At 35.5% G+C, this 24,273-nt stretch overlaps 1 protein-coding gene across 1 annotated transcript in view; it reads right to left on the bottom strand.

Annotated features, from left to right (window-relative positions):
- Positions 1-23,693, bottom strand: part of MYOZ2 (myozenin 2) — a 36,529-nt gene extending 12,836 nt beyond the window's left edge. Inside the window, exons 1-3 of the mRNA XM_036993082.2 lie at positions 23,526-23,693; positions 22,895-22,983; positions 9,337-9,506 (exon numbers count right to left, since the gene is read on the bottom strand). Coding sequence (XP_036848977.1) covers positions 9,337-9,506; positions 22,895-22,970 — 246 coding nt within the window. The 5' untranslated portion in view covers positions 22,971-22,983; positions 23,526-23,693. The remainder of the gene's footprint in view (positions 1-9,336; positions 9,507-22,894; positions 22,984-23,525) is intronic.
- Positions 23,694-24,273: the final 580 nt, after the last annotated feature.

The following is a 24,273-nucleotide window of genomic DNA, read 5'->3' as shown; positions in this document are numbered from 1 at the left end:
AAAAGGAAAGTTCTTGTTAACTTTAATTACAAATAAAAAGCTAGTTGAGATAAATATAGGAGAGTTTAAATATATAATGCATAAAGAATTACTTTAAGTTCCTGAAATGCATCCATGAAATGAATTTCACTTAAACTTATAAATCATTCTATCTACAATTAATTTAAGAATTGTAATATTGTCCTTTATAAACTTTTTCCTGGAGATTAATGATGAACAGAAAAAGCAACTCTTCCCCACTAGTCATTATCAAGAGACACCCAGTATCTCTATTGTCCTTGTAAAGTATACAAACAAAGCCTTATAAAGTTGGGTAATGACTTATTTTAATTATAATATGACCCTTAAATTACAAGTTCCATCATGTGTGATGCCCTTCGGAAGAAGTTGAAAAGACAAATGAAACAATGTTTCTTTTTATTTTAATTAAGTTGACTCTAAACAAAATAAAAGGAGAGTATCTTACACGTTACAAATGTACAAGTTATAAACACACTTAAAATGTGTATTATATGACTTCTCTTGAAATATCAAGAGAAATAAAAGGTTGTTAAGAAACCTATTCTAAAATTTGTTATTTTTTGCACAAAATAAATATATATCCAGAATCTTAGTATACACCTTTGCCCAGTACTGTTTAAGATTTCTAAGAATTTCAAAACATCCACAGTTACTAAACACATATGTAGTCTTAACTGTAATTTGTAATATGTAGATTGTTTTCCTTAATGCCCCTTGTAGTGATTTATAGAGGAAATTTTAATTATCATGAATCACTCTTCTATTTTAAAATTTTCCCTTGTATTCTTATTTTCTTCATCCATTTCATTTTTTTTTTTGCCAATTTGTTTAATAAGCAGATCAGTTCATGAATTAGGTGTGTGTAACAAGCAGTGTATCTTCACTTCTTTTTAAGAATGTACATTTCCGTTTGTTATTTAAGTCATAAAAAGGTTTGTGGGGTTTGAATTTGCTAGTTTCTAAGCAGGAGAATAAGCCCAAAGCTGCACTTAACTTTTTTATATTTTTAAAATGAAACTTAATATTTGAACAAATGTCATTGATGAATTACTAAGGAGTTGGTTTATATTTTCATCTAATGATGTTCTAAACATTAAAATAAGAAATATATAAATAAGAGTTAAATAATTACTTTGATAATATCTATGGCTCAAGAGATGCAGTAAAAGTAAAAGCTCATTTCTGAAAATGTGGTCAATAAATTGAATTAATGTGATATAAATATAAAGATGATTCAAAAACTGGATTATGAGTAAATCGTTTTCTATCTTCAATGTTACTTTTGTCTCTCTATCACTAGACAAAGATTGTATTTATTTATCTTTGAACTCCCAGCATGGTATCTAGAACAAAGTAGATATTCAATAAATATTTGCCAAAAGTATAAATAAATAAATGGAAATAGACCTGAACCTAATACTCTTTTTTAAATTGTCCTTTTAAAAATGTTTCCTCCAAGTTGCAGTCTAGTGCCTTCGTAAAGCAAATGTATCATCATACAATGTAGTTCACTATCTTCCTCAGTGATTTATTGTATAGGTCATTTTTAGAATTAAGGTCATAGACCACAGATCATTAAAGCCAGATGGTATCTTAGGGAACATTTGAGTCTATTCCTTTATTTTATAAATGAGAAAACAGGTTCAGAAAGCCAAAGAAACCTTTTAAATGACTCCACACTGCATGGCTCATGAGTGAACTAGGACTAAACGCTTGTCTCCTGGATTCCAGGCCAGGGTTTCCTTTAATTACATCATGATAAGTGTCAGAGCCAGGATTCTAGAACTCAGGATTCTAGACCCAGATTCTGGGTCTCAGTCTTTTTTTATTATGGTGCTGTTTAAGTCAGATCAATATACTTCCTTGAATATTTCATCATTTCTAAAGAAGAGAGAGTAAATTTCATCAGACTTCAGAGTATGTTATGGAACTCACTGACATGTGACTTTATTATTATGTATTAGGATTATTAATCACTATTATTGTTTATTACCAAAAGTTATTTATCAGCATTTCATTGTTTATTTCAATATGCCTGTTTTGGAGTATTTTATTTATTTAGTGCCCAATCATCTACAAATACAGAAAACTATCAAGGCATATTCTTATACACTGTATGTATAACCTGAACATAAGGCCACAGGTATATAAGATTATTATCAATAATTTGAAATGCCAGTGATGAGAGGATATATTGTGTTATTAAGAATATTTTTCATCTCATTGTACCCTCCTCCAGAACTATAGTTAAATCATTATACTTAGAGATGTAAATGTAAAGTAGGAAAACAAGATTTATTCATTTATTCAGATGTCTAGACTTGTAGATGACTTTTCAAAGAATTTCCTTAAGCCGCCTTATTTTATATTACTATTTAAAGCTGCTTCTCTGTTGTTATTGAAAGAATATGATTATATAGTTAGACTCCATCAGCTGGGATAGGAATTATTTTAGGCTCATCCTGTATTAGCCATGGACATTTTCTGATAAGATGATACTGGGCATAATTATAGGGCAACATAATATCACATTTATCCATGACTTTAAGTGAAAAATCATCCCTTAAAATGTAAATACTGTAGTTCAGTTAAGATTTGATATCTAACTGAATTTGGATGACTAGATTCAATCCATGGATGTTAAAGGATGCTTATTAATGTGAAAAAAACTATGTAATTTAAGATGTCCTCTCAACATTTACTGTTAACTAGAATTATAATAAGGGAAATAGAAATTTGGGGAATTAATAAAATTTTAGTGTTCATGGATGTGGATATTAGTTCTATACTGTGTTTTAGTAATTATGGTAAAAGATTCCAGTGAAACCTGTCTGTCTGCTCTAAAGAAGTTAGCTGTTCATTCAAAATAACTTCTTAGTGATGGTAGGAGACAAGTTTTCAGGTTTGAATTCACTAAGTAAACTTACAGACTTTTCATAGCTACAGTAAGAAATCCTCAATAAATAAAACATATTTGTTGTAATCTCCAACATCTCTTCAAATTTAGAACCAATGCACTATTTCTTTTTGATTATTCATGCATGATATTTATGTATTTACTTACTTAGTTGTTTTATTTATTTATTTTTTTGAGGAACATTATATATACTAGACTTACCCCATCACCAGGTGCCCCCCACATACCCCATTACAGTCACTGTCCATCAGTGTAGTAACATGTTGTAGAATCACTACTTGCCTTCTCTGTGTTGCACAGCCCTCCCCATACCTCCCCCCACATTATACATGCTACTCATAATGCCCCCTTTCTTTCCCCACCCCTCCTTTTCCCTCCCTTCCCACCCATCCTCCCCAGTCCCTTTTCTTTTGGTAACTATTAGTCCATTCTTGGGTTCTGGGAGTCTGCTGCTGTTTTGCTCCTTCAGTATTTTTCTTTGTTCTTATACTCCACAGATGAGTGAATTTATTTAATACTTGTCTTTCTCTGCCTGGCTTATTTCACTGAGCATAATACCCTCTAGCTCCATCCATGTTGTTGCAAATGGTAGGATTTGTTTTCTTCTTATGGCTGAATAATATTCCATTCTGTATATGTACCACATCTTCTTTATCCATTCATCTACTGATGGACACTTAGGTTGCTTCCATTTCTTGGCTATTGTAAATAGTGCTGCGATAAACATAGTGGTGCATATCCTTTTTCAAACTGGACTGCTGCATTCTTAGGGTAAATTCCTAGAAGTGGAATTCCTGGGTCAAATGGTATTTCTATTTTGAGTTTTTTGAGGAACCTCCATACTGCTTTCCACAATGGTTGAACTAGTTTACATTCCCACCAGCTGTGTAGGAGGGTTCCCCGTTCTCCACAACCTCGCCAACATTTGCTGTTGTCTGTCTTTTGGATGGTGGCAATCCTTACTGGTGTGAGGTGATACCTCACTTTGGTTTTAATTTGCATTTCTCTGATGACTAGCAATGTGGAGCATCTTTTCATGTGTCTGTTGCCCATCTGAATTTCTTCTTTGGAGAACTGTCTGTTCAGCTTCTCTGCCCATTTTTTAATTGGCTTATTTGCTTTTTGTTTGTTGAGGTGGGTGAGCTCTTTATATATTTTGGATGTCAACCCTTTATCAGATCTGCCATTTATGAATATATTCTCCCATACTGTAGGATGCCTTTTTGTTCTATTGGTGGTGTCCTTTGCTGTACAGATGCTATTCAGCTTGATATAGTCCCTCTTGTTCATTTTTTTTTTTGTTCCCTTGCCCAGGGAGATATGTTCATGAAGAAGTTGCTCATGTATATGTCCAAGAGAATTTTGCCTATGTTTTTTTCTAAGAGTTTTATGGTTTCATGACATACATTCAGGTCTTTAATCCATTTCAAATTTACTTTTGTGTATGGGATTAGACAATGATCCAGTTTCGTTCTCTTAAATGTAGCTGTCCAGTTTTGCCAACACCAGATGTTAAAGAGGCTGTCATTTCCCCATTGTATGTCCATGGCTCCTTTATCGAATATTCATTGACCATGTATGTTTGCGTTAATTTCTGGACTCTCTATTCAGTTCCACTGTTCTGTGGGTCTGTTCTTGTGCCAGTACAAAATTGTCTTAATTACTGTGGCTTTGTAGTAGAGCATTAGTTGGGAAGCGAGATCCCTCCTGCTTTATTCTTCCTTCTCAGGATTGCTTTGGTTATTTGGGGTCTTTTGTACTTCCATATGAATTTTTAAACTATTTGTTCTAGATCGTTGAAGAATGCTGTTTGTATCTTGATAGGGATTGAATTGAATCTGTAGATTGCTTTAGGCAGGATGGCCATTTTGACAACATTAATTCTTCCTAACCAAGAGCGTGGGATGAGTTTCCATTTGTTAGTGTCCTCTTTAATTTCTCTTAAGAGTGTCTTGTAGTTTTCAGGGTATAGGTCTTTCACTTCCTTGGTTAGGTTTATTCCTAGGTATTTTATTCTTTTTGATGCAATTGTGAATGGAATTGTTTCTCTAACTTCTCTTTCTGCTAGTTCATCATTAGAGTATAGGAAAGCAACAGATTTCTGTGTATTAATTTTGTATCCTGCAACTTTGCTGAATTCAGATATTAGTTCTAGTAGTTTTGGATTGGAGTCTTTAGGGTTTTTTATGTAGAAAGTCATGTCATCTGCAAATAGTGACAGTTTGACTTCTTCTTTACCAATATGGATGCCTTGTATTTCTTTGTTTTGTCTGATTGCCATGGCTAGGTACTCCAGTACTATGTTGAATAACAGTGGGGAGAGTGGGCATCCCTGTCTTGTCCCAATCTTAGAGGAAAAGCTTTCAGCTTCTTGCTGTTAAGTATGATGTTGTCTGTGGTTTTGTCATACATGGCCTTTATTATGTTGAGGTACTTGCCCTCTATACCCATTTTGTTGAGAGTTTTTATCATGAATGGATGTTGAGTTTTGTTGAATGCTTTTTCAGCATCTATGGAGATGGTCATGTGGTTTAGACTACTCATTTGGGATTATTCTTCCTTCTTTAAATAGGCCTGGATTGCTATATATTTTCCTCTTAGAACTGCCTTTACTGTGTCCCACAGAAGTTGGAGCTTCGTGCTGTTGTTGTCATTTGTCTCCATATATTGCTTGATCTCTATTTTAATTTGGTCATTGATCCACTGATTATTGAGGAGCATGTTGTTAAGCCTCCATGTGTTTGTGAGCCTTTTTGTTTTCTTATTACAATTTATTTCTAGTGTTATACATTTGTGGTCTGAGAAGTTGGTTGGTAGAATTTGAATCTTCTTGAATTTACTGAGTCTCTTTTTGTGGTCTAGTATGTGGTCTATTCTGGAAAAAGTTCCATGTTCACTTGAGAAGAATATATATCCTGCTGCTTTTAGGTGTAGAGTTCTGTAGATGTCTGTTAGGTCCATCTGTTCTAGTGTGTTGTTCAGTGCTTCTGTGTCCTTACTTATTTTCTGTCTGGTGGATCTCTCCTTTGGAGTGAGTGGAGTGTTGAAGTCACCTGGAATGAATGTATTGCATTCTATTTCCCCTTTTAATTCTGTTAGTATTTGTTTCACATATGTATGTGCTGCTGTGTTGGGTGCATAGATCGCTATAATGGTTATATATTCTTGTTGGATTGACCCTTTTATCATTCTGTAATGTCCTTCTTTGTCTCTTTTGACTTTTTTTGTTTTGAGGTCTATTTTCTGTGATACAAGTACTGCAACTCCTGCTTTTTTCTCCCTATTAGTTGCATGAAATATCTTTTTCCATCCCTTCCCTTTTAGTCTGTGTATGTCTTTGGGTTTAAAGTGAGTCTCTTGTAGGCAGCATATGGATGGGTCTTGATTTTTATCCATTCAGTGACTATGTCTTTTAACTGGTGCATTCAGTCCATTTACATTTAGGGTGATTATTGAAAGATACGTACTTATTTCCATTGGAGGCTTTAGATTAATTGTTACCAAAGGTTCGAGGGTAGCTTCTTTACTATCTAACCATCTAACTTAACTTGCTTATTAAGCTATTATAAACACAGTCTGTTGATTCTTTATTTTTCTCCCTTCTTATTCCTCCTCCTCCATTCTTTATATGTTTCGTATTTTATTCTGTATTCTTTTGTGTTTCCCTTGACTGCTTTGGTGAATAGTTGATTTTACTTTAGTTAGTATTTGGTTGGTCTGCTTTCTTTGGTGTGATTTTATTTTCTCTGGTGACATCTATTTAGCCTTAGGAGTGCTTCCATCTAGAGCAGTTCCTTTATAATATCCTGTAGAGGTGGTTTTTGGGAGGCAAATTCCCTTAACTTTTGCTTATCTCAGAATTGTTTAATCCCTCCTTCATATTTAAATGATAATCGTACTGAAGACAGTATTCTTGGTTCAAGGCCCCTCAGTTTCATTGCATTAAATATATCATGCTCTTCTCTTCTGGCCTGTAAGGTTTCTATTGAGAAATCTGATGATAGCCTGATGGGTTTTCCTTATTAGGTGATCTTTTTTCTCTCTCTGGCTGCCTTTAATATTCTGTCCTTGTCTTTGATCCTTTCCATTTTAATTAGTATATGTCTTGGTGTTGTCCTCCTTGGGTCCCTTGTGTTGGGAGATTTGTGGGCTTCCATGGTCCGAGAGACTATTTCCTCCCCCAGTTTTGGGAAGTTTTCAGCAATTATTTCTTCAAAGACACTTTCTATCCCTTTTTCTCTCTCTTCTTCTTCTGGTACCCCTATAATGTGAATATTGTTCTGTTTGGATTGGTCACACGGTTCTCTTAATATTCTTTCATTCCTGTAGATCCTTTTATCTCTCTCTGCCTCAGCTTCTCTGTATTCCTGTTCTCTGATTTCTGTTCCATTAATGGTCTCTTGCACCTCATCCAGTCTACCCTTAAGTCCTTCCAGAGATTGATTTCTGTGTTCTCCCTCCTAACTTGATCCTTTAGCTCTTGCATATTTCTCTGCAGGTCCATTAGCATGGTTATGACTTTTATTTTGTATTCTCTTTCGGGAATATTGGTTATATCTGTCTCCCCAGGCCCTCTCTCAGGTGTTGTCTGGGTAATTCTGGCCTGGACCAAATTCTTCTGCGTTTTCATGGTGATAGAGGTAGTCGTTGGCAGGTGGCGCATGTGTCAGCTGAAAGAACAAAGTCCCTTCCTACTTGCTGGTCACCCTGCCCCTCTCCGCTGCCTGAGTCGGTTGCTGCACACCAGGAGCAGCCCTCAGGGCAACTCACAGCCCTCCAGGGAGTGGCAGGCACACCATGTGTGCTCTCCTGGGAGCGGCACCCCTTTGCACCCAGCTCTGGCTTCCTCTGCCTACACCAGGCAGCTGCGCACTGGTGGCAGCACCTGAGTCTGTCCTAGGTGGATGTGTGCGGGGAGGAGACTCTGGGCAGCTGCTGTGGGTGCGGCCACTTGGCCGATATGGTGGGACCACGCCAGAGGGGGAATGAGTGGCAGGCTGTTTATCTCTGTGAGGGGCTTCAGAGCTGCGCTGCCTCCCAGGGGGCTTGGGCGCCTAAGCTCCTCAGAATTCCCAGCCTGCTGGGCTGAGTGTGTGGGACGATTCCATCCAGCTGTGAAGTTCCTGTCCCTTTAAGACTTTCAAAAAGCACTTGCTTTTCTTTTGTCCCAGAAGAGCTGCCTGCAGCGACCCTCTTGCAGATTTTACTTTTCCATTTCCCTAATATCCAGCACACCATGCAATGTGTGTCTGTGCTCCCAGTGTGGATTACTAAGACTAGTCATTTAGCAGTCCTGGGCTCCCATTCCCTCCCCGCTCCAACTCCTTCCCTCCTGCCAGGAGCTGGGGTGGGGGGAGCCCTTGGGTCCTGCTGGGCCACGGCTTGTGTCTTACCCCCTTCACGAGATGCCGAGTTCTCACAGATATAGATGTAGCTTGGCTGTTGTACTGTATCTTCTGGTCTCCCTTTTAGGTGTAGTTGTATTTGTTGTATTTTCAAAAATATTTGTGATTTTGGGAGGAAATTTCCACTGCCCTACTCACGCCACCTGATATTTATTTTTAAAGCCATTTTCCAAAGCTAGTCGTTTTCCTTCTGTGAATCTCTTCCTCTACAATCTCTCTGAATGACAGTTTAAAAGAATATGGTCTTAATGCAATATGTGAAATAAAATTTAATTAATAATTTGTTTATTAACATTTAGCAAATGAAAACTTTTGTCCAAAGAGTTTTGTCCACATTAGTTTTGTTGTTAATAGGTACCAGACTTCCCTGCACAATGTGTAATAATTGCTTTGAGAGGAGATCAACTGTGTCTGTAGTTCCCAGGCATGTTTCAGTGCCAGGATGTATTCAGCCAATAAAATGCTTATACTTACTTTGTGGAGCAATGTGTGCTTTGGAAGTGTTTCCATCCCAAACTTTTAACTGGTGATAAGTTTAACTTGGTGATAAGACCATGGAAACTTTCAGTACCACCAATCTCCACTCCCTCTCTCTCCTTTAGCAGAACAGATCAGTTCTTCAGTGCCAAATCTACAAGCTTACAGTGTCTCTGTTGAACTAAAAAGATATTCATATCATACTTAGTACTTCTTTTGTTTGTCCACCTAAACTATTCTTCGTCATGAACAAAGAGTCTAATAGAATCAATGGAAAGAAAATACATAGAAAATCTTGTTTAAGTGACTGTGAACGGGTATGTGGGGGGGACTTGGTGAAGGGGGGAGCCTAGTAAACATAATGTCCTTCATGTAATTGTAGATTAATGATACCAAAATAAAACTAATAAAAAAAACTAAAAAAAAAAGAAAATCTTGTTTAGGAATCTAGTAATACATATAAATTTAGAAATGCTGCTCACTTATTTGGATACCACATGTTTAGGTTATACTTACATTAATTTGTGCTTTAGATTCATACTGGAAATTTTCAAATGTGTATTTGTCAGATCTTCTTTGTCGCATCTTAAATAGCCTGGCACCACGGTTACTGAGATGGGATAATTCTTCCAACATAATGTCTCTGGGGATGCTCACTTTTTTGCCCAGGTTCATGCCATCAAATTCTGCAAAACAACATTTATGTGCATGAAAACCCCAAAGTAAGCATTTTAAAATGCTTTCTAAATTTATTGCCTGCTTGTATAGTGACTAAGACATAGACTCACTGTATGATCATAGATGTGTTACTTATATTTTTTAAATCTCGGTTTCCTCATCTCTAGGTGGGGTTAATAGTAATAAGACCTACCACTTAGAGTTGATATGAGGATTAAATAAAATGCTTCATATGAAGCACTTAGAATAGTATGTGACACATAGAAAGGTGAATGAAAGTGGTTAATAACACTATTAGTAAAATTCAGTCTTTCCATATTTAGTGAGTTTTCAAACAGCATTGTTTATAGTTCTCTTAAGCTCTGTTTGGCTGCCCACATTTTTATTTATTAGTTTTTACTGTCTCTATTACTAGACTGCCTGCCCTACTACCCATGCTACCCCATTTCCCTGTCTGTGTGAAAATACTACTCATTCTGTAACCAACACCAAGGAGCCTAGCATAAAATAGGCTGATGATAAGTATTAAATGAACAAATCCTTCCCAATCCAGTTCAGGTGTTATTTCTGTGAATCCTTCTCTAAAATCTCCAATCATAATTATTCATTCCTATTTTGTATACCATAGCACTGAATCATAATTACTTGATTCTGTCCTACATATTTTGTGCTTTATATTTTCTTTATGTTTTAGTTCTTGGATTCCCCTATGCCTTCAGTATAGATGTTCAGTAAATGATTTTTTCCTATTTCTGCTACTGAAGGACTTTTCTAAAATCCAAGAGATGAAACTTCCACTTGCTTCTTTAATCAAAAATTTATTTCTGTGTTACCCACAGAGTTCTTTTGCCACTGTGCACTGCTTTTAAGTGAACAGGAAGAAAAATTTGGGCATTAGTAAAATAAATTATTCTGATGGATTCAACAACATTCTTTGGTCATATGACAAATTATCCCAAATAAGTAGGCTTTTGGAGGTGCCTGGGTATAAGACAACAGAATTACTTACTGAGTTTTCTTCCCATTTTGCTTTGGAAAAAATTTTTTTTGTTTACATATTTTGATATTACATGGAGAGGAGTTCCACTAATTATAAAAATTATAATATCAAAACTGCTTCTGGAATAGCTATACTTTTCAGTATACCTCTACTAAGTACTAAAAATCTTGGGCATTATGAATAAAAAAAAATAAAAAGACTGAAAAGTGGAGAAAAGGCTGCTAAGCTAGGGACCTCAGGATCCAAGGAACAACATGATGGTGAATTCTCTGCATTTTCTTTTGGTCTTTTAGTTTTGTATATCCCAGACTTGGATCTGAAGATGCTACCAACCCAGAAACACTTAATACTACAGATGGAAGGAGAGAAGGAAGGAAGGAAGGAAGGAGGGAAGGAAGGGAGGGAGGGAAGGAAGGAAGGAAGGAAGGAGGAAGGAAGGAAGGAAGAAGGAAGGAAGGAACATCTTCAACAAGAGACCAGGAAAGGAGCAGTCTAAAAAGACAGAAAACGTTTAGACAATAACCACTCTGCTTCAGCCAAATACCACTGAAACAAATTTGTCCCCACCCATATCAACAGAGTCCAAGCAGAGGGGCCAGCATATTACCTTGTGAGGCTGTAATGAGGTGCCCCAGTATCCCATAAGGATGGTGTGTGAGAGGCCAGGAAGGAAGCTAAGACTTTCATCCCCGTCAGCAGTAACAGCTCTCCTTCCCTGCAATGGAGATCCTGTGGCAATCTCTAACTTCCACTCCCTCCTAGCAGTAACTAAGAGGCTCCCCTCAATTTCAGTGGAGGCCATGTAGGGAACCTGCACTTCTATTTCCACCTGGCAGTGATGAAATGGCATTTTCTTCCTCCTACTCAAGCAGTGTCAGACTATGATAGATGAAACAGCAGACTTAAATAAGCAAGAGTCTTAGAACATAATCTGAAAGTGTCCAGCCCCAAATAAACAAGCACTTGTCATACCAAGAACCAGGAAGATCTCAAACTGAATGAAAAAATATGCCAACATGAGATGATGGAGCTACTAAAATTCTGTAACAAAGATATTGAAGTAGCCATGATAAATATGCTTCAAAGAGCCATTACAAAGCACCTGGAAACAAATAAATAAAAAAGAAGGCTTTAGCAAAGATATAAAAGTTGTAGCAGAGAAATACAAAATGTAAAGAACCAAATAGGAACTTTAGAGCTGAAAATACAATAACCAAAGCAAAAAGTTCAGTGGATGGATTCAATAGCAGAATGGTGGGGAAAAAGGAAGAAATCAGTGAACTTGGAAATAAAACAATAGAAATAACCCAATAAGAACAACAACAACAAAAAAAAATCAACTGGAAAGAAAGTGAATAAATTTTTAGGGATTAGTGGGACCAGAACAAAAAATCAGTTAAGTCCCAGGAGGGGAGGAGGATGGGGCTAGAAAAGTACTCAAATAAATAATGGCTGAAAACCTCTCAGATTTGGCAAGACATCAGCCTACAGATTCAAGAAGCTAAGAACTTCCTAATAAGATTAATCTTTAGAAATCCACAAAACATATCAAAAAACTTAAAAAAACTAAAGACAGAAAAAACCTTGAAAACAGCCAGAGAAAAATGACAACTTACCTGTAAGGAGAAAAAAAAAGAAAATGACAGTGAACTTCTAATCAGAAACCATGAAAGCCAGAAGGAAGTGGCACAAAGGTGCTGAAAGAAAATAATTGTCAATCCAGAATCTTATACCCAGTGAAAATACCTTTTAGAAATAAAGGGGAAATAATGGGGGGAGTCTTGTAACCATAATGTTTCTCATGTAATTGTACATTAATGAAACCAAAATAAAAAAAATTAAAAATTAAAAAAAAGGAAGAAATAAAGGGGAAATTAAGACACCTTCAGAAAACTAGATTTTATTGCCTGGACACCTACCCTAAAAGAACACCTTGGGCTACTATAACAAAATACCAAAGACTGGTGGCTTATAAATAACAGAAAATTTTCTCACAGTTCTGGAGGTTAGAACTCACATCTGGGTGCTAGCTTGTTTGGGTTCTGGTAAAGACCCTTTTCTTGGTTACAGACCATTGACCTCTCATTGTATTCTCATATGGTGGAAAAGGCAAGGTAGCTCACTTGACCTTTTTTATAAGGGTTATTAATCTCATTCATGAGGGCTCCACCCTCATGACCTAATCACCGGCCAATGGCCCCATCTCCTAATACGGTCACAGAGGCTTTAGGATTTTAATATATAAATTGGGGGGCTTGGTGGGGGTACAAACATTCAGACCATAGCAAATAGCTAAAGGAATTTCTTTAAACATAAGGGAAACAATGAAAGAAGGAAACTTGAAACATCAAGAACAATAGCAACAAAATACAGTAAGCAAACGTGGGTAAATACAGTATGCTTCCCTTTTTGAATTTTTAAAATTATATTTGATAGTAGAAGCAAAAATTGTAACACTCACTGAGGTAATTATAATTTATGTAGACAAAATAGATAAGACAATTATAAACAGGAGGATAAATGGACATGAAGGTAAGTAGGTTTCTATATTAATACTTGAACTGATAAAATTACATTAGTAGACTTTGATAAGTTATGCATATACAATATAATATTTATATTATACTTAATGTCCAAGTAATCCCATGGGAAAGAAGAGAGAAAACAGAAATGAACAGAGACAATAAAACAAAAACAGAAAACAAAAAATAAAAATATAGACTTAAGCTCTAATACATCAATAATGACATTAAATATAAATGCTCTAAATACACCAATTAAAGGATGAAGACTAGAAGATTGAATTGGAAAACGTGACCCACCTATACACTGTCTATAAGAAACTAATTTCAAATAAGTGAGTTGAACAGTATAGGCAAGTAACAGGATGGAAAAAGATACATCAAGCAAATATTAATCAGTTGAAAGCAGGAGTGGTTATATTAATATCAGATACATTGAACTTCAGAGCAAAGAAAATTATCAGAGACAGAGAAGGACATTATATAACTATTAAAGTATCAATCCACCATGAAAATGTAGAAATCCTAAATGTGTATGTAGCAAAAAACAGGTGCAAACGGGGCAAAAACTGGTAGAACTAAAAGGAGAAATAGACAAATTCACAATTACAGTTATGGACTTCAACATCCCTCTCTCAACAAGTGGTAGAATAACAGATAGAAAATCAGCAAGGATATAGAAGAACTCAGCAATACCATCAACCAGTAGGATCTAATAGTCTACTGAACAAGAGAATGCAGTCTTTTCAAATTCTCCATGGAATATGTATACCAAAATTGACCATATCCTAGACCATAAAATAAGCTTCAATGAATTTAAAAGAGTTAAAATTATACAGAGTATGATCTCTGATCACAGTGGAATCACACTGAAATATCAGTAACAGAAAGATAACTGGAAAAATCTCCAAACATATGGAAATTAAGCAATATACTTCTAAATAATCCATGAGTCAAAGAAATGTCTAGGGAAATAAAAGTATTGAACTGACTGAAAATAACAAAGCATGTCAAAATTTATGGGACACAAATAATACAGTACTGAGAAAGACATAGCACTAAATGTATGCATTGAAAAAAAGAGAAAAAGTCTCAAACCAATAATCTAAGCTTCCTTCTCATAAACCTAGAAAAAGAAAAGCAAAATAAACCCAGTGTAAGCAGAGGAAGGAAAATAATAAAGATAAGAGCAGAAATTTAAAAGAAAAACAATCGGGAAAATCAGTTAAGTATGTAGTTGGTTTTCCAAAAGATCAATGAAAATGACAGACCTCTAGCCAGACTGACATAGAAATGTAGAAGACACAAACTACCAATATCAGTAACAAAACAAGTGACATCATTCCAGACACTGCAAATGGATGGCCAGTGGATAGTAACAGAACACTATGAAAAACTCTTCTGCATAAATTCAGATATATTTGAAAACAGAAAAAAATTGGCCAATTCCTTGAAAAGCACAAAGCATTACATCTCACCCAATAGAAAATAGATAATTTGATTAATCCTATAACTATAAGGCAATTGAATTTATAATTTTAAAATCACCCAAAAAAGAAATCTCAGACGTAGATGGTTTCACTGGAGAATCCTACCAAACATTTAAAGAAGAATTATCACTAATGCTACATAATCTTTACCTGAAAATAAAAGATGAGAGAACAATGCCCAATTCATTTATTAAGCTAATTTTGCACTGATACCAAAACCAAAAACAACACGCAGAAAAAGAAAGCTACAGACCAATATCCCTCATGCATACAGAAGCAAAAATCCCAACAAAATATTAGTAAATAGAACTCAACAATATATAAAAAGAATTCTATACCATGAACAAGTAGGGTTTATTGCAGGGATACAAGTCTCGTTCAGTTATCAAAAATCAGTGTATTTCACCATGTCAATAGGCTAGGTGTAAGAATATCTCGTGATCACACCTTTGGGATTCAAGGCTCGGCAAAATATTGTTAAACTTGACACCAAAAGCACATTCCATAAGAGGAAAAAAATGATGGAATGGACTTCATCAAAATTAAAAACTTTTGATCTGACAAAGATTCCTTTAAGAGAATGAAGAGACAAGCTGCTAAGTGGGAAACAATATTTTCAAAATACATGTGACAACAGGTTAGGATATATAAAGAACTCCCAAAACTCACCAGTAAAAAGGCCAACAGTCCAATTAGAACAGAGGAAAAAGACATGAGGAGACGTTTCACCAAAGAGGGTATACAGATGGTAAATTAGCATATGAAAAAATGAATTCAACATCATTAGTCATTAGGGAAATGCAAATTTAAACCCCAGTGAGGTATCACTATGCATGTATCAGAATAGCTGCAGTGAAAAATAGTGACAACACCTAATGCTTGGGGAGGATGTAGAGAAACTGCATCACACATATATTGCTGTTGGAAATGTAAAATGGTACAACCACTCTGGGGAATAGTTTAGTGGGTTCTGTTAAAAACAGAACATAGAAGTATTAACAATTCTGGGCATTTATCCCAGGATAATGAAACGTTATGTTCTCACAAAAACCTTTATAGAAATGTTCATAGCAGCATTATTCTTAATTAAACAAGTAAACAGAAACAACCCAGCTGTACTTCACTGGGTCAATGGTTAAAAGCACTGTGGTCCATCCATACCATGGTACTCAGCAATAAAAAGGAATAATCTTTTGAAACACAATACCTGGATGTATCTCCTGAGAATTATACTGAGTAAAAAAAGCCAATCACCAAAGGTTCCATACTGTTTGATTCTATTTATATAGCATTCTTGAAACAAAAAAAATATATATATAGAAATGGAGAGAAGACCAGTGATTGGCAGGACTCTCTTGACTGTATCAAAGTCAGTATTTAGATGTGATACTGTACTGTAGTTTTTTAAGATGTTATATCTGGGGAAACTGGGAAAAGATTCATAGGATAGCTCTGTATTATTCGTTACAATTGCATGTGAACTACATTTACCTCAAAATAAAAACTTTTAAGATCTATCAAACCATGAGAAGACATGAACCATCCACAAGTGTGTCTTGCTAAGTGAAAGATGCCAGTCTGTAAACACTACATACTGTATAATTCGAAACGCATGGCATTCTGGACAAGACAAAACTATAGAAGTTAGTAAAAGGATCTATAGTCACCATGGGCTTGGCAGGGAGGAAGTAGGGATGAAAAGGTGGGGCACAGGGGACTTTTAGAGCATAATACTCTTCTGTATGCTACTGTAATGGCAGATAGGCATTACGCATCTGTGAAAATTCATAGAACAGTGTAACACAAAGAGTGAAGCCTAATTTAAACTACCAACTTCAGTTAATGGTGTATCAATATCAGTTCATCAATAACAAGTATATCACACTAATGCAAGATGCTAATAATAGGGGAAACTGTGTAGGGAGGAGGAGGAATATATGGGAACATGAATTTCTGCTCAATGTTCCTTGTTCCTGTAAACCTAAAATTTCTCTAAAAAATAAAGCCTATTAAAAATTTCTCTAAAATTTCATAGCCCTTTCTGATGCAATGCAGAACAGCTCTGTCTGTTCTCTAGTATGAAAAAAAGAAAAAACCCACCTGTTTCACAGTCCCTAGGAATGGCAGAAATAGCCCATGGAAGAGGAATAGGAGGAACAGAACAAAACAAACGAGGATATTTTACAGCAGTAATTAAGTCAGTGCTGGAGCAGACTTGTACTGGCTCACTGGAGTCGACTGATCAATTTTCAGGAATTCTGTGAGCTAGTAGGTAAACTCGCTGAACACAGTCATTTTTAAATTATATAAATATAATTAGATAAATTATATTAAAACCAAACAAGTACTCAATAAGTGTCCTTTCTAAATCTTTTACTACTTCTTGCTATTATTTATATTCTTGACACATACTTTCTTAACTGTATGGTGAAAATACTATACAATGTTATATTACTATACATCCCTTCCCATCTCTGCAGTGTCTCCTTGATGGTAGCTTGAAATTGGCCATGGTGGGTGTATTCATACCACAGAAGTTGGCAAACTCTACAAACCAAGGAATTTTTCCCCCAAAAGAACCCATTGTTAAATATTTACCAGCATATTACTTATTAGATACAGGAATGTGTTAAGTCAACATATTTTGTATAAACAAACAACAAAAGTCAAAGTAAATTCTGCAAAGTTTGCTTCCCTCCCCTTCCAATAGTTAAATTTATGATGTACCTAGAGCAGGAGCTCCAGGCCACGTGTGAGTCAGGGAATCTAACTTATGAACACTCACTCTCATTACTTAAACTTTCAGAGTGAAGAAGGCTGTCAGCTAAGCACTGAGGATCCAAGTTCAGCTGTTCTCTGCTCTTTATTGAAAACTCCGGCTCAGGGTCTTTACAGTGTGTTTAACCTGGATGCCTGATAAATGATATAACTTATTTAGAACACATATTCTTGCCCTGAGGGATTACAAGGTTGTCTTCATGGCATTACCTCATCTATTGAAAATAATATTGTTAGGCATACTTTCCTATTGACATCATTTATCGTGTCCAGAATTTTCCATTTATTCTTTAAAGATTCTATGAAACTTAATCTTTGATGTTATATTTCAAGGAAATCAGCTGTTAATTTTGAATAATTAGACATCTGCAAAAAGATACAGACATATAACTTTACTGTTTTGAATATGTTAATTTCCACAAAAAACCCACAATTTTTGATCTACTAGAAATATTAATTGTTACCAATAATTTTTTTCAGTAGTGTCCTCACATGTACAATATTTTTGCAGTTAAATTAAGATTTAAAATCTTACATTGAAACTTTAAATATTTCTATTTTTGAATCTACTTTCCTCACACTTTTCATACTTTGGAGCCACACTACCTATGAGTATGAGAAACTAAATGTAAAATTACATTTTACTGGGTGAATGTCAATGATGTTTGAAAATGTGATCAGTTGCTTTTTCAAATCATATGTCAATGTGTAGTCTTATAAGCAGACACTGGACCTAAATTCCTCCAAAAGGAAACATTTCTTTTTTCACATTTATTTCATAGGTTAACTTTCTGAAATTTAGTCAACAAAGATTTATGTTTTTGCACATGTAGCTCTGTATTTCTAATTTGAAATTTTGATCCTGACAAAGTTACATATTTAGTTAGATCAGTGAATCCAATTTGTAGTTTGTAAAGATACTCACAAATAATTGTAGTAAGATAAAACGTTTTTAAAAACTGTTTTCCATAATTCACTGGCAGTTCTCCAAACCACTGGAGGAGAATTAATTGAAACTGGCTTACTGCTTCAGGGTGGTCCTATTGATTTACTTAGAAACCTGATTGAAGCCAAGGTATTTTTTCTGTGTTTTGCACAAGACCCTTCTGCCTGTTTACAGACAGTAGGCCTAAATGGATTGAATAGTACCCCATAAAATATACATGATTTCATAATGTAACATACATATATACATATTACATAAAAGATAATAATAGTGCAGACTGTGATTTTGAATATGTCCACAATTGATAAAAATTTATTAAATTTTTTCTCTACATTATAAAGTTCATTTTGAAAGCCATCTGGGAGTCTTTATTTCCTATTGCATATGTTTTTGCCTTGATTTGAGTTCTCAGACTATTTTATAAAGTTTTCAAAAATTTACTCTTGGACTGTTACCATATACTACATGTATAAATCTATAAACACTTAAAAAATGAGATTACCGATGTACTGAATTACACAAATTGAATTACACAGACCCAATCATCTGGTACTATTTATAGGATGTAAAACTAGAGCATATCAGAGAGGAAAACACAACAGAGGACCAAGGATGATGGAACAATGTGGCTAGAATTAAACACTGTAATTTCAACTTGGGTATAAACTAGAATTTAGCTGAGTTCCCTACTGCTCCTTCTCTGGAGGGCCTTATTAGAGGTTTAGAAATCTATGGCATGCTCTGAAAAATCTAGGAATTCACAAGATATTACTGCATACCAGTTTTCAAAATAAAACTTGCTTTTTCTTGGGGTTATGAGAATGCTAATGTGAAAATGTAAAGCAAAGAAAACTAAAAACTTGTACACAGGAGCATTAGGTTAAGTTATTTTTCTCCTCAAAATTTCACATTTGATCTTTTGTTTTCAAGGCCTTCCTGGTGTCCTAATTTTGACATTGATGATTTGATTAACTGCAGTTTGGATAAGCTTAGGAAAAACAAAAGGGTCTTCACATAATTCTTCATGTGAAATTTGAGATTCTGTATTCTATACTTTTCGAAGTGCCCTTGCAATTTATGTCAGTATTTTCATTGCCTTTGTTATGAGTAGAGACAAAATACACTGATGTTTGACTTCAGCATATAGGTCAGTAAATTAGAATCACGGAATTTTGGAAATAAGTGTTTCAGCAAATCTGACCCCCTCTTTTCAGGGCAGAAATCTGATGTCTGGTCTGGAACCCAGGGCGTCTGGTGTTGTATCAGCAACAGCACTCCATTTAGAGCCCGGGCTTCCTGTTTTCAGACCACAAAGCTAAACTCCTTTCCTGAAATCACAAAAACAATCTCCCATCCTCTTCTGTGTTCTGGGAACAGCTGTTCACTACTCATGAGTGGGAAAAACAAACACATACCAAAAAAGCCTTTGCAGAGCCCAGGTGAGAAAACTGTAGGGTGCAGCTTTATGGGACACAGTCCCTTCCCTATTTCAGAAGTGTTTCTTTTAAACTGACGGCGGTGTCTGCTTAAGATGAAGGTTCAAGTGTACTCCCAGTTCTTGATTCTTTTAATTCCACTTCCTTTCCCCCTCATTTCTAGGCAGATACCAGTTGCTCTAGATTGCCTTTCCTTCTTCCATTCTTATTCCTTCTCCTTCTCTGTCAACTTGCTATTTCCTATCCTTTTATGCTTCACTCTCTCTCCCTCTTTTCCTTCAGTATTCAAGTCTTAAATGAGTTACTGAGTGAGAGAGGAATATGCCTACCTCTGGACAACATGTACAGATTCAGGAGTAAATAGTACAGAGCTGGTGGGCAAGAAATTATTATAAACATCTTTTCTTGCCCCCACAAGTAATTCATGCACAGAAAATGGCAAAATATTTTTTAGTTTGTTTCTGACTTTTAGAATAACGTTTATGAGATGGTAGCAACATAGCTCTGATACTTCAGTATAAGGCATAGAGGTTTTGTATCAGAATAGTAACACAAGACAACTACTACCATCAGCAGTAGATATGATATAATGATAAGAATGGTAAGTCTGAAAGTATGTAGCCTTAGTATTAGGGGATACTTTTTATTATTTGTTGGAAATGTGGTATATGTGCTTTTGGTACATAATTTGACACCAAACATAATGAATCCATAATGAGTAACTATTTTGGGTGTAGTTAGTAGAGGCTAGTAGTTATCTACCTTTTTTACTCATTCTACCCAGTTCTATTACTTTAGTCTATATGGGTAGGATTTCTCAGTAACTCTTTTGTGGTTGTTTCTCCTTCAGATGGAATGAGTGAGCTGATGTAAAATTCTCCCTTTTAAAAAATTCTTATGTTTTCCTACTGATTGATTTCAAGGACTCACCAGCTGTAACCTTTCTCCCCACAGCAAGAACTGGACTGAACTCCAGGTCATGTTTAGAAGACAATTAGTTTTGCTGTCTCATTGTCATACTTCATTCTCCTCCAGGCTAAATGTATTTGAAAAGTGATATAAAAAATAAACCAGTTATAATACTACAAAAAATAATCCTGATGCACAAGGGGAGAAGGAGGTGGGAGAAGGGCTTTGAAAACAAAGCATCCTTCTCTGTTCCTTTTTCTAAAGGACAACTCAATCCAAACTTGATTTGTTTAGTGTGCTGTATCATAAATTATCCAGCTGTATAAAATGTGTAAAAGTTTGGAGGATTATTCTCAACAAGGTTTTCCTGCAGTCCATATCTCATTTCTGCATCCTTAGAAAATATGATAGTTCCCTAGCTCCAGATCTCTAAACACCATCTTGTATGCAAATACTTAAGTTCCACAGAAGGTGTCAGAGGAAATAAGGGAAATTTTTGAAGCTGCTTCATAGTTACTGTGGCTATTTTATCTGAGCTGAGTTAAGAGTCTGTGATGATCCCTGCATTATCTGGAATTCTTGACCTCCAAACAAAGGCAGAGCATGTGACTCCACTTTAAGGGGGACTAGAAATCTACCCGTGACTGAGGAGGAAGGTCTCAGCAGACTTTATGTGGTCAGGACCTAGTGGTGGTGAGACAGTAGTTTTGAGGGTTTTTTCCTCACTCTGAGATGTAATTATATTTTTCTTTATATTTCATAAACATAGAAGTTATGTTACAAGAAAAAAAAAAGATACTCTTAACCTGTAGGTCTATGTCAGGAATAACATAGAGAAGAATCCAACACATGATTTAAAGTGGGAATGCATTAAATGGATCAATTGATTTATAATTATGCTGCAATTAAAAAATGATAATCTCTCAAATCTAGTTTTAAGGTAAATAATTTAGTCTCAAACTCAAGCGACCATCTGATTTTTGCCTTATTGATTAGGAAAACTATAAAGACAGTTTCAAGTAAACTACCTGAAGCAGGAAATACAAAGAAGCACTAGAGATACTGGGTTTTTAGTATGAATCTTATATCAAATAAACTCATGAGAATTGTAACATAAAAACAGTTAAAAGAAGCATGGATTTTCAAGCTTTGGATTGGTACAAATTCAATTCTAGGATCTGATTCAGAATTATTCTCACTTTATTCCAAGCTAATTTGACATCATAGTAAAACATGGGAACTAAGTTGAATCCAGTAGTTGGTTTTATATTGCAGTAAATAAGAAACAAAACTCAACAACAGGACGTCTTAGATGTGACTACATTGTATGGGGAGCATCTAGAATAATCTTTGGTTCTACTGAGCTTGCTTTATGAAAGGTGGAATGTGAAAATACTATACTTATCCCTGTTCCCAGGTACCCCCACCAGATCTCTTGCCTCTAGGTATCAGTATTTTTCAGGTGAAAGGTTACATTCCTTGTCAATGGAGGGGAAGTAAGGAAGTATCACGAAAACTCCACTATTATGTCTGGAGTGGCTCAAATCAACCCTTGAAAGGATCTGGATGTTCTATTTACCCACTTTTAACATTGATGCTATCCTTTGCTCATGAACAAAGTTGAATTTCCTCTATAACAAAACGCAATGCATAAGCCATTGCTTTCTAGAGTTATTTGCTAGAACTTAAAAGGAAAGAGTGGAATATCATCTTCCATCTAATTTATATTAAAAGTTTTGAGTTGTAGACTTTGAAACAAGAACTTTATATTTTCCTAGCAATTATGAATAAAAGTAGATTTCCACACAAATATCTTCGTTAAACAATTGGAGACAATTTTCAGGGTTAAAGAAATTCACAGTGAATATGAATTCCAACTTAAGTAACACCTTTTACAAAAAAATGATAGACTATATTTTGAATGATTTATATAATATAATGTAAGAGAAATAAAGATATGCTCTGTGGAATGGATGATGAACACAAATATGAGACCTGTCCAAAAAAAAGGATTGAGGGTGATATTAACTTATAATGTGAAATGTGAAAGGCAAGCCAAGCAGAATGTACATCAGCTGTCAGTTTGTTTCATTCCTTTACAGCAGTTGTTCTTCTGAAAATAGCTTTCAAACGAGAAAGGATGACTACAAAAGGATTAGTTACCATAGGCTTTTCTAGACCCCTAGAGCTCCAGGTTTCCTATGACAGAAAAGGAAGAATTTAAAGAAAGTGAACTATAGACTATTAAAAAACATCAGGAAGGAATCTACATTAGTGCTAGCTATATTAATGCTACAAAGGATTTTTATTGATACCATTTCCATGGATCTCCTTCATGATGGCTGATGTTTGCTGTTTTTTCTGCTTCACCATGGTATTATGTGAAAGCATGGCTTTTTGTTCCCTGTAAAAAATAAAGGAGCATTACTGAGGCAATATAAAGATACTCATTTGGAGTGTTTTATAATCATCCTTATGAAAGAGAGCATCTTTGTTCTTTATTAAGAATTTATATTGAAAGACTTCAATATGCATTCCTTGTCTGGCAACAGAGCATGTTATTCATTGACAGGCAATGTCACAGTGAACAGAGGGTGGTACTCAGAGTTTCAGGCCCAGTCTTATCTATACACTAGTACAATGATCATCGATGAGAAGCAATGAAAGAGCTGGTGTCTCCCCACATACCCCCTACCCCCTCATCTCTTTTCCACCGTTTATTTTAATCTGTCATTGTTCCCTCACTGGCCTTTATTTGTACCAGCATCACAATACATCAATTCCAGCAAACTGTAGGAATGAAAAAGGGATACCAGATTAAACTAGGACTCTGGTGTGGCATTTTAATACTGGCATGAACAGCTATCTGTTAAAGTAAAGAATGCCCATCTGTGAGTCACAACTCTGAACCTCCTTGGTCAACTGACTAATAAAACATTTACTCACCTTGCTCTTAGACTGTGCTTTTCAGCAGGGATGAATCCCAGTTTGTGGAGGGAAGACTGGAGATGGAATATGGATGGCACTTGGGCCCGATGGTTTTTACCCTTGAGCCTGGGACGGCATGGTCCCTAGCTCTGACTCAGACTGGGGACTGAGCCTTTCTGAAGAGACTGGCATCCAGCTGACATCAACTGGCTATATATAGCACAAATACTTCAGCTACTCATATCTTCCTGGCTAAGGGAGGACAGAGAAAGATTAGGTTCTGTCCATTGTGTTTCTAGTTTGTGAGATGGTTGAATGAACAAAGTTTTTATGTTGTAACTACTGTTTGAAGAGATAGAAGCCAAAAGAGATTTTTAAAACTTTTTAAGATGTAGCTATTATGCTACATCTTAACTGAGCTGGCAAGAGGCACGTAAATGAATTAGAACAGAATGATAGATTATTAGCAATTAAAATGAAACTATAGACAATAATATCTATGGATTCAAGAAGGAAACAAGCAATGTGGCGTGGGTCAATAGAGACATCCCTTAAGCATGTCTCTTAAGTGAGAATTTAGGTTCAGAAAAATGGGGAATATTTGAATTGTGACATAAGGGAGCATTTTGAAATAGGTGTTAGAAGTTTAGGCATGAAGCTCTCTGAGTAAAAGCTTAGACTCATGACTAGGTCACAGTTTTTGTAGAGACCCTATAGAAAACAGTGCCTACAAAGCTGACCAATCACCACAAGGTCTGGAGGCAAG

The sequence above is a fragment of the Manis javanica genome, chromosome 5 (genome assembly GCF_040802235.1).
Source record: "Manis javanica isolate MJ-LG chromosome 5, MJ_LKY, whole genome shotgun sequence".
NCBI lineage: Eukaryota > Metazoa > Chordata > Mammalia > Pholidota > Manidae > Manis > Manis javanica.
Note: the sequence above shows the minus strand (reverse complement) of the source record. Positions and strands in the feature narration are given on the sequence as shown.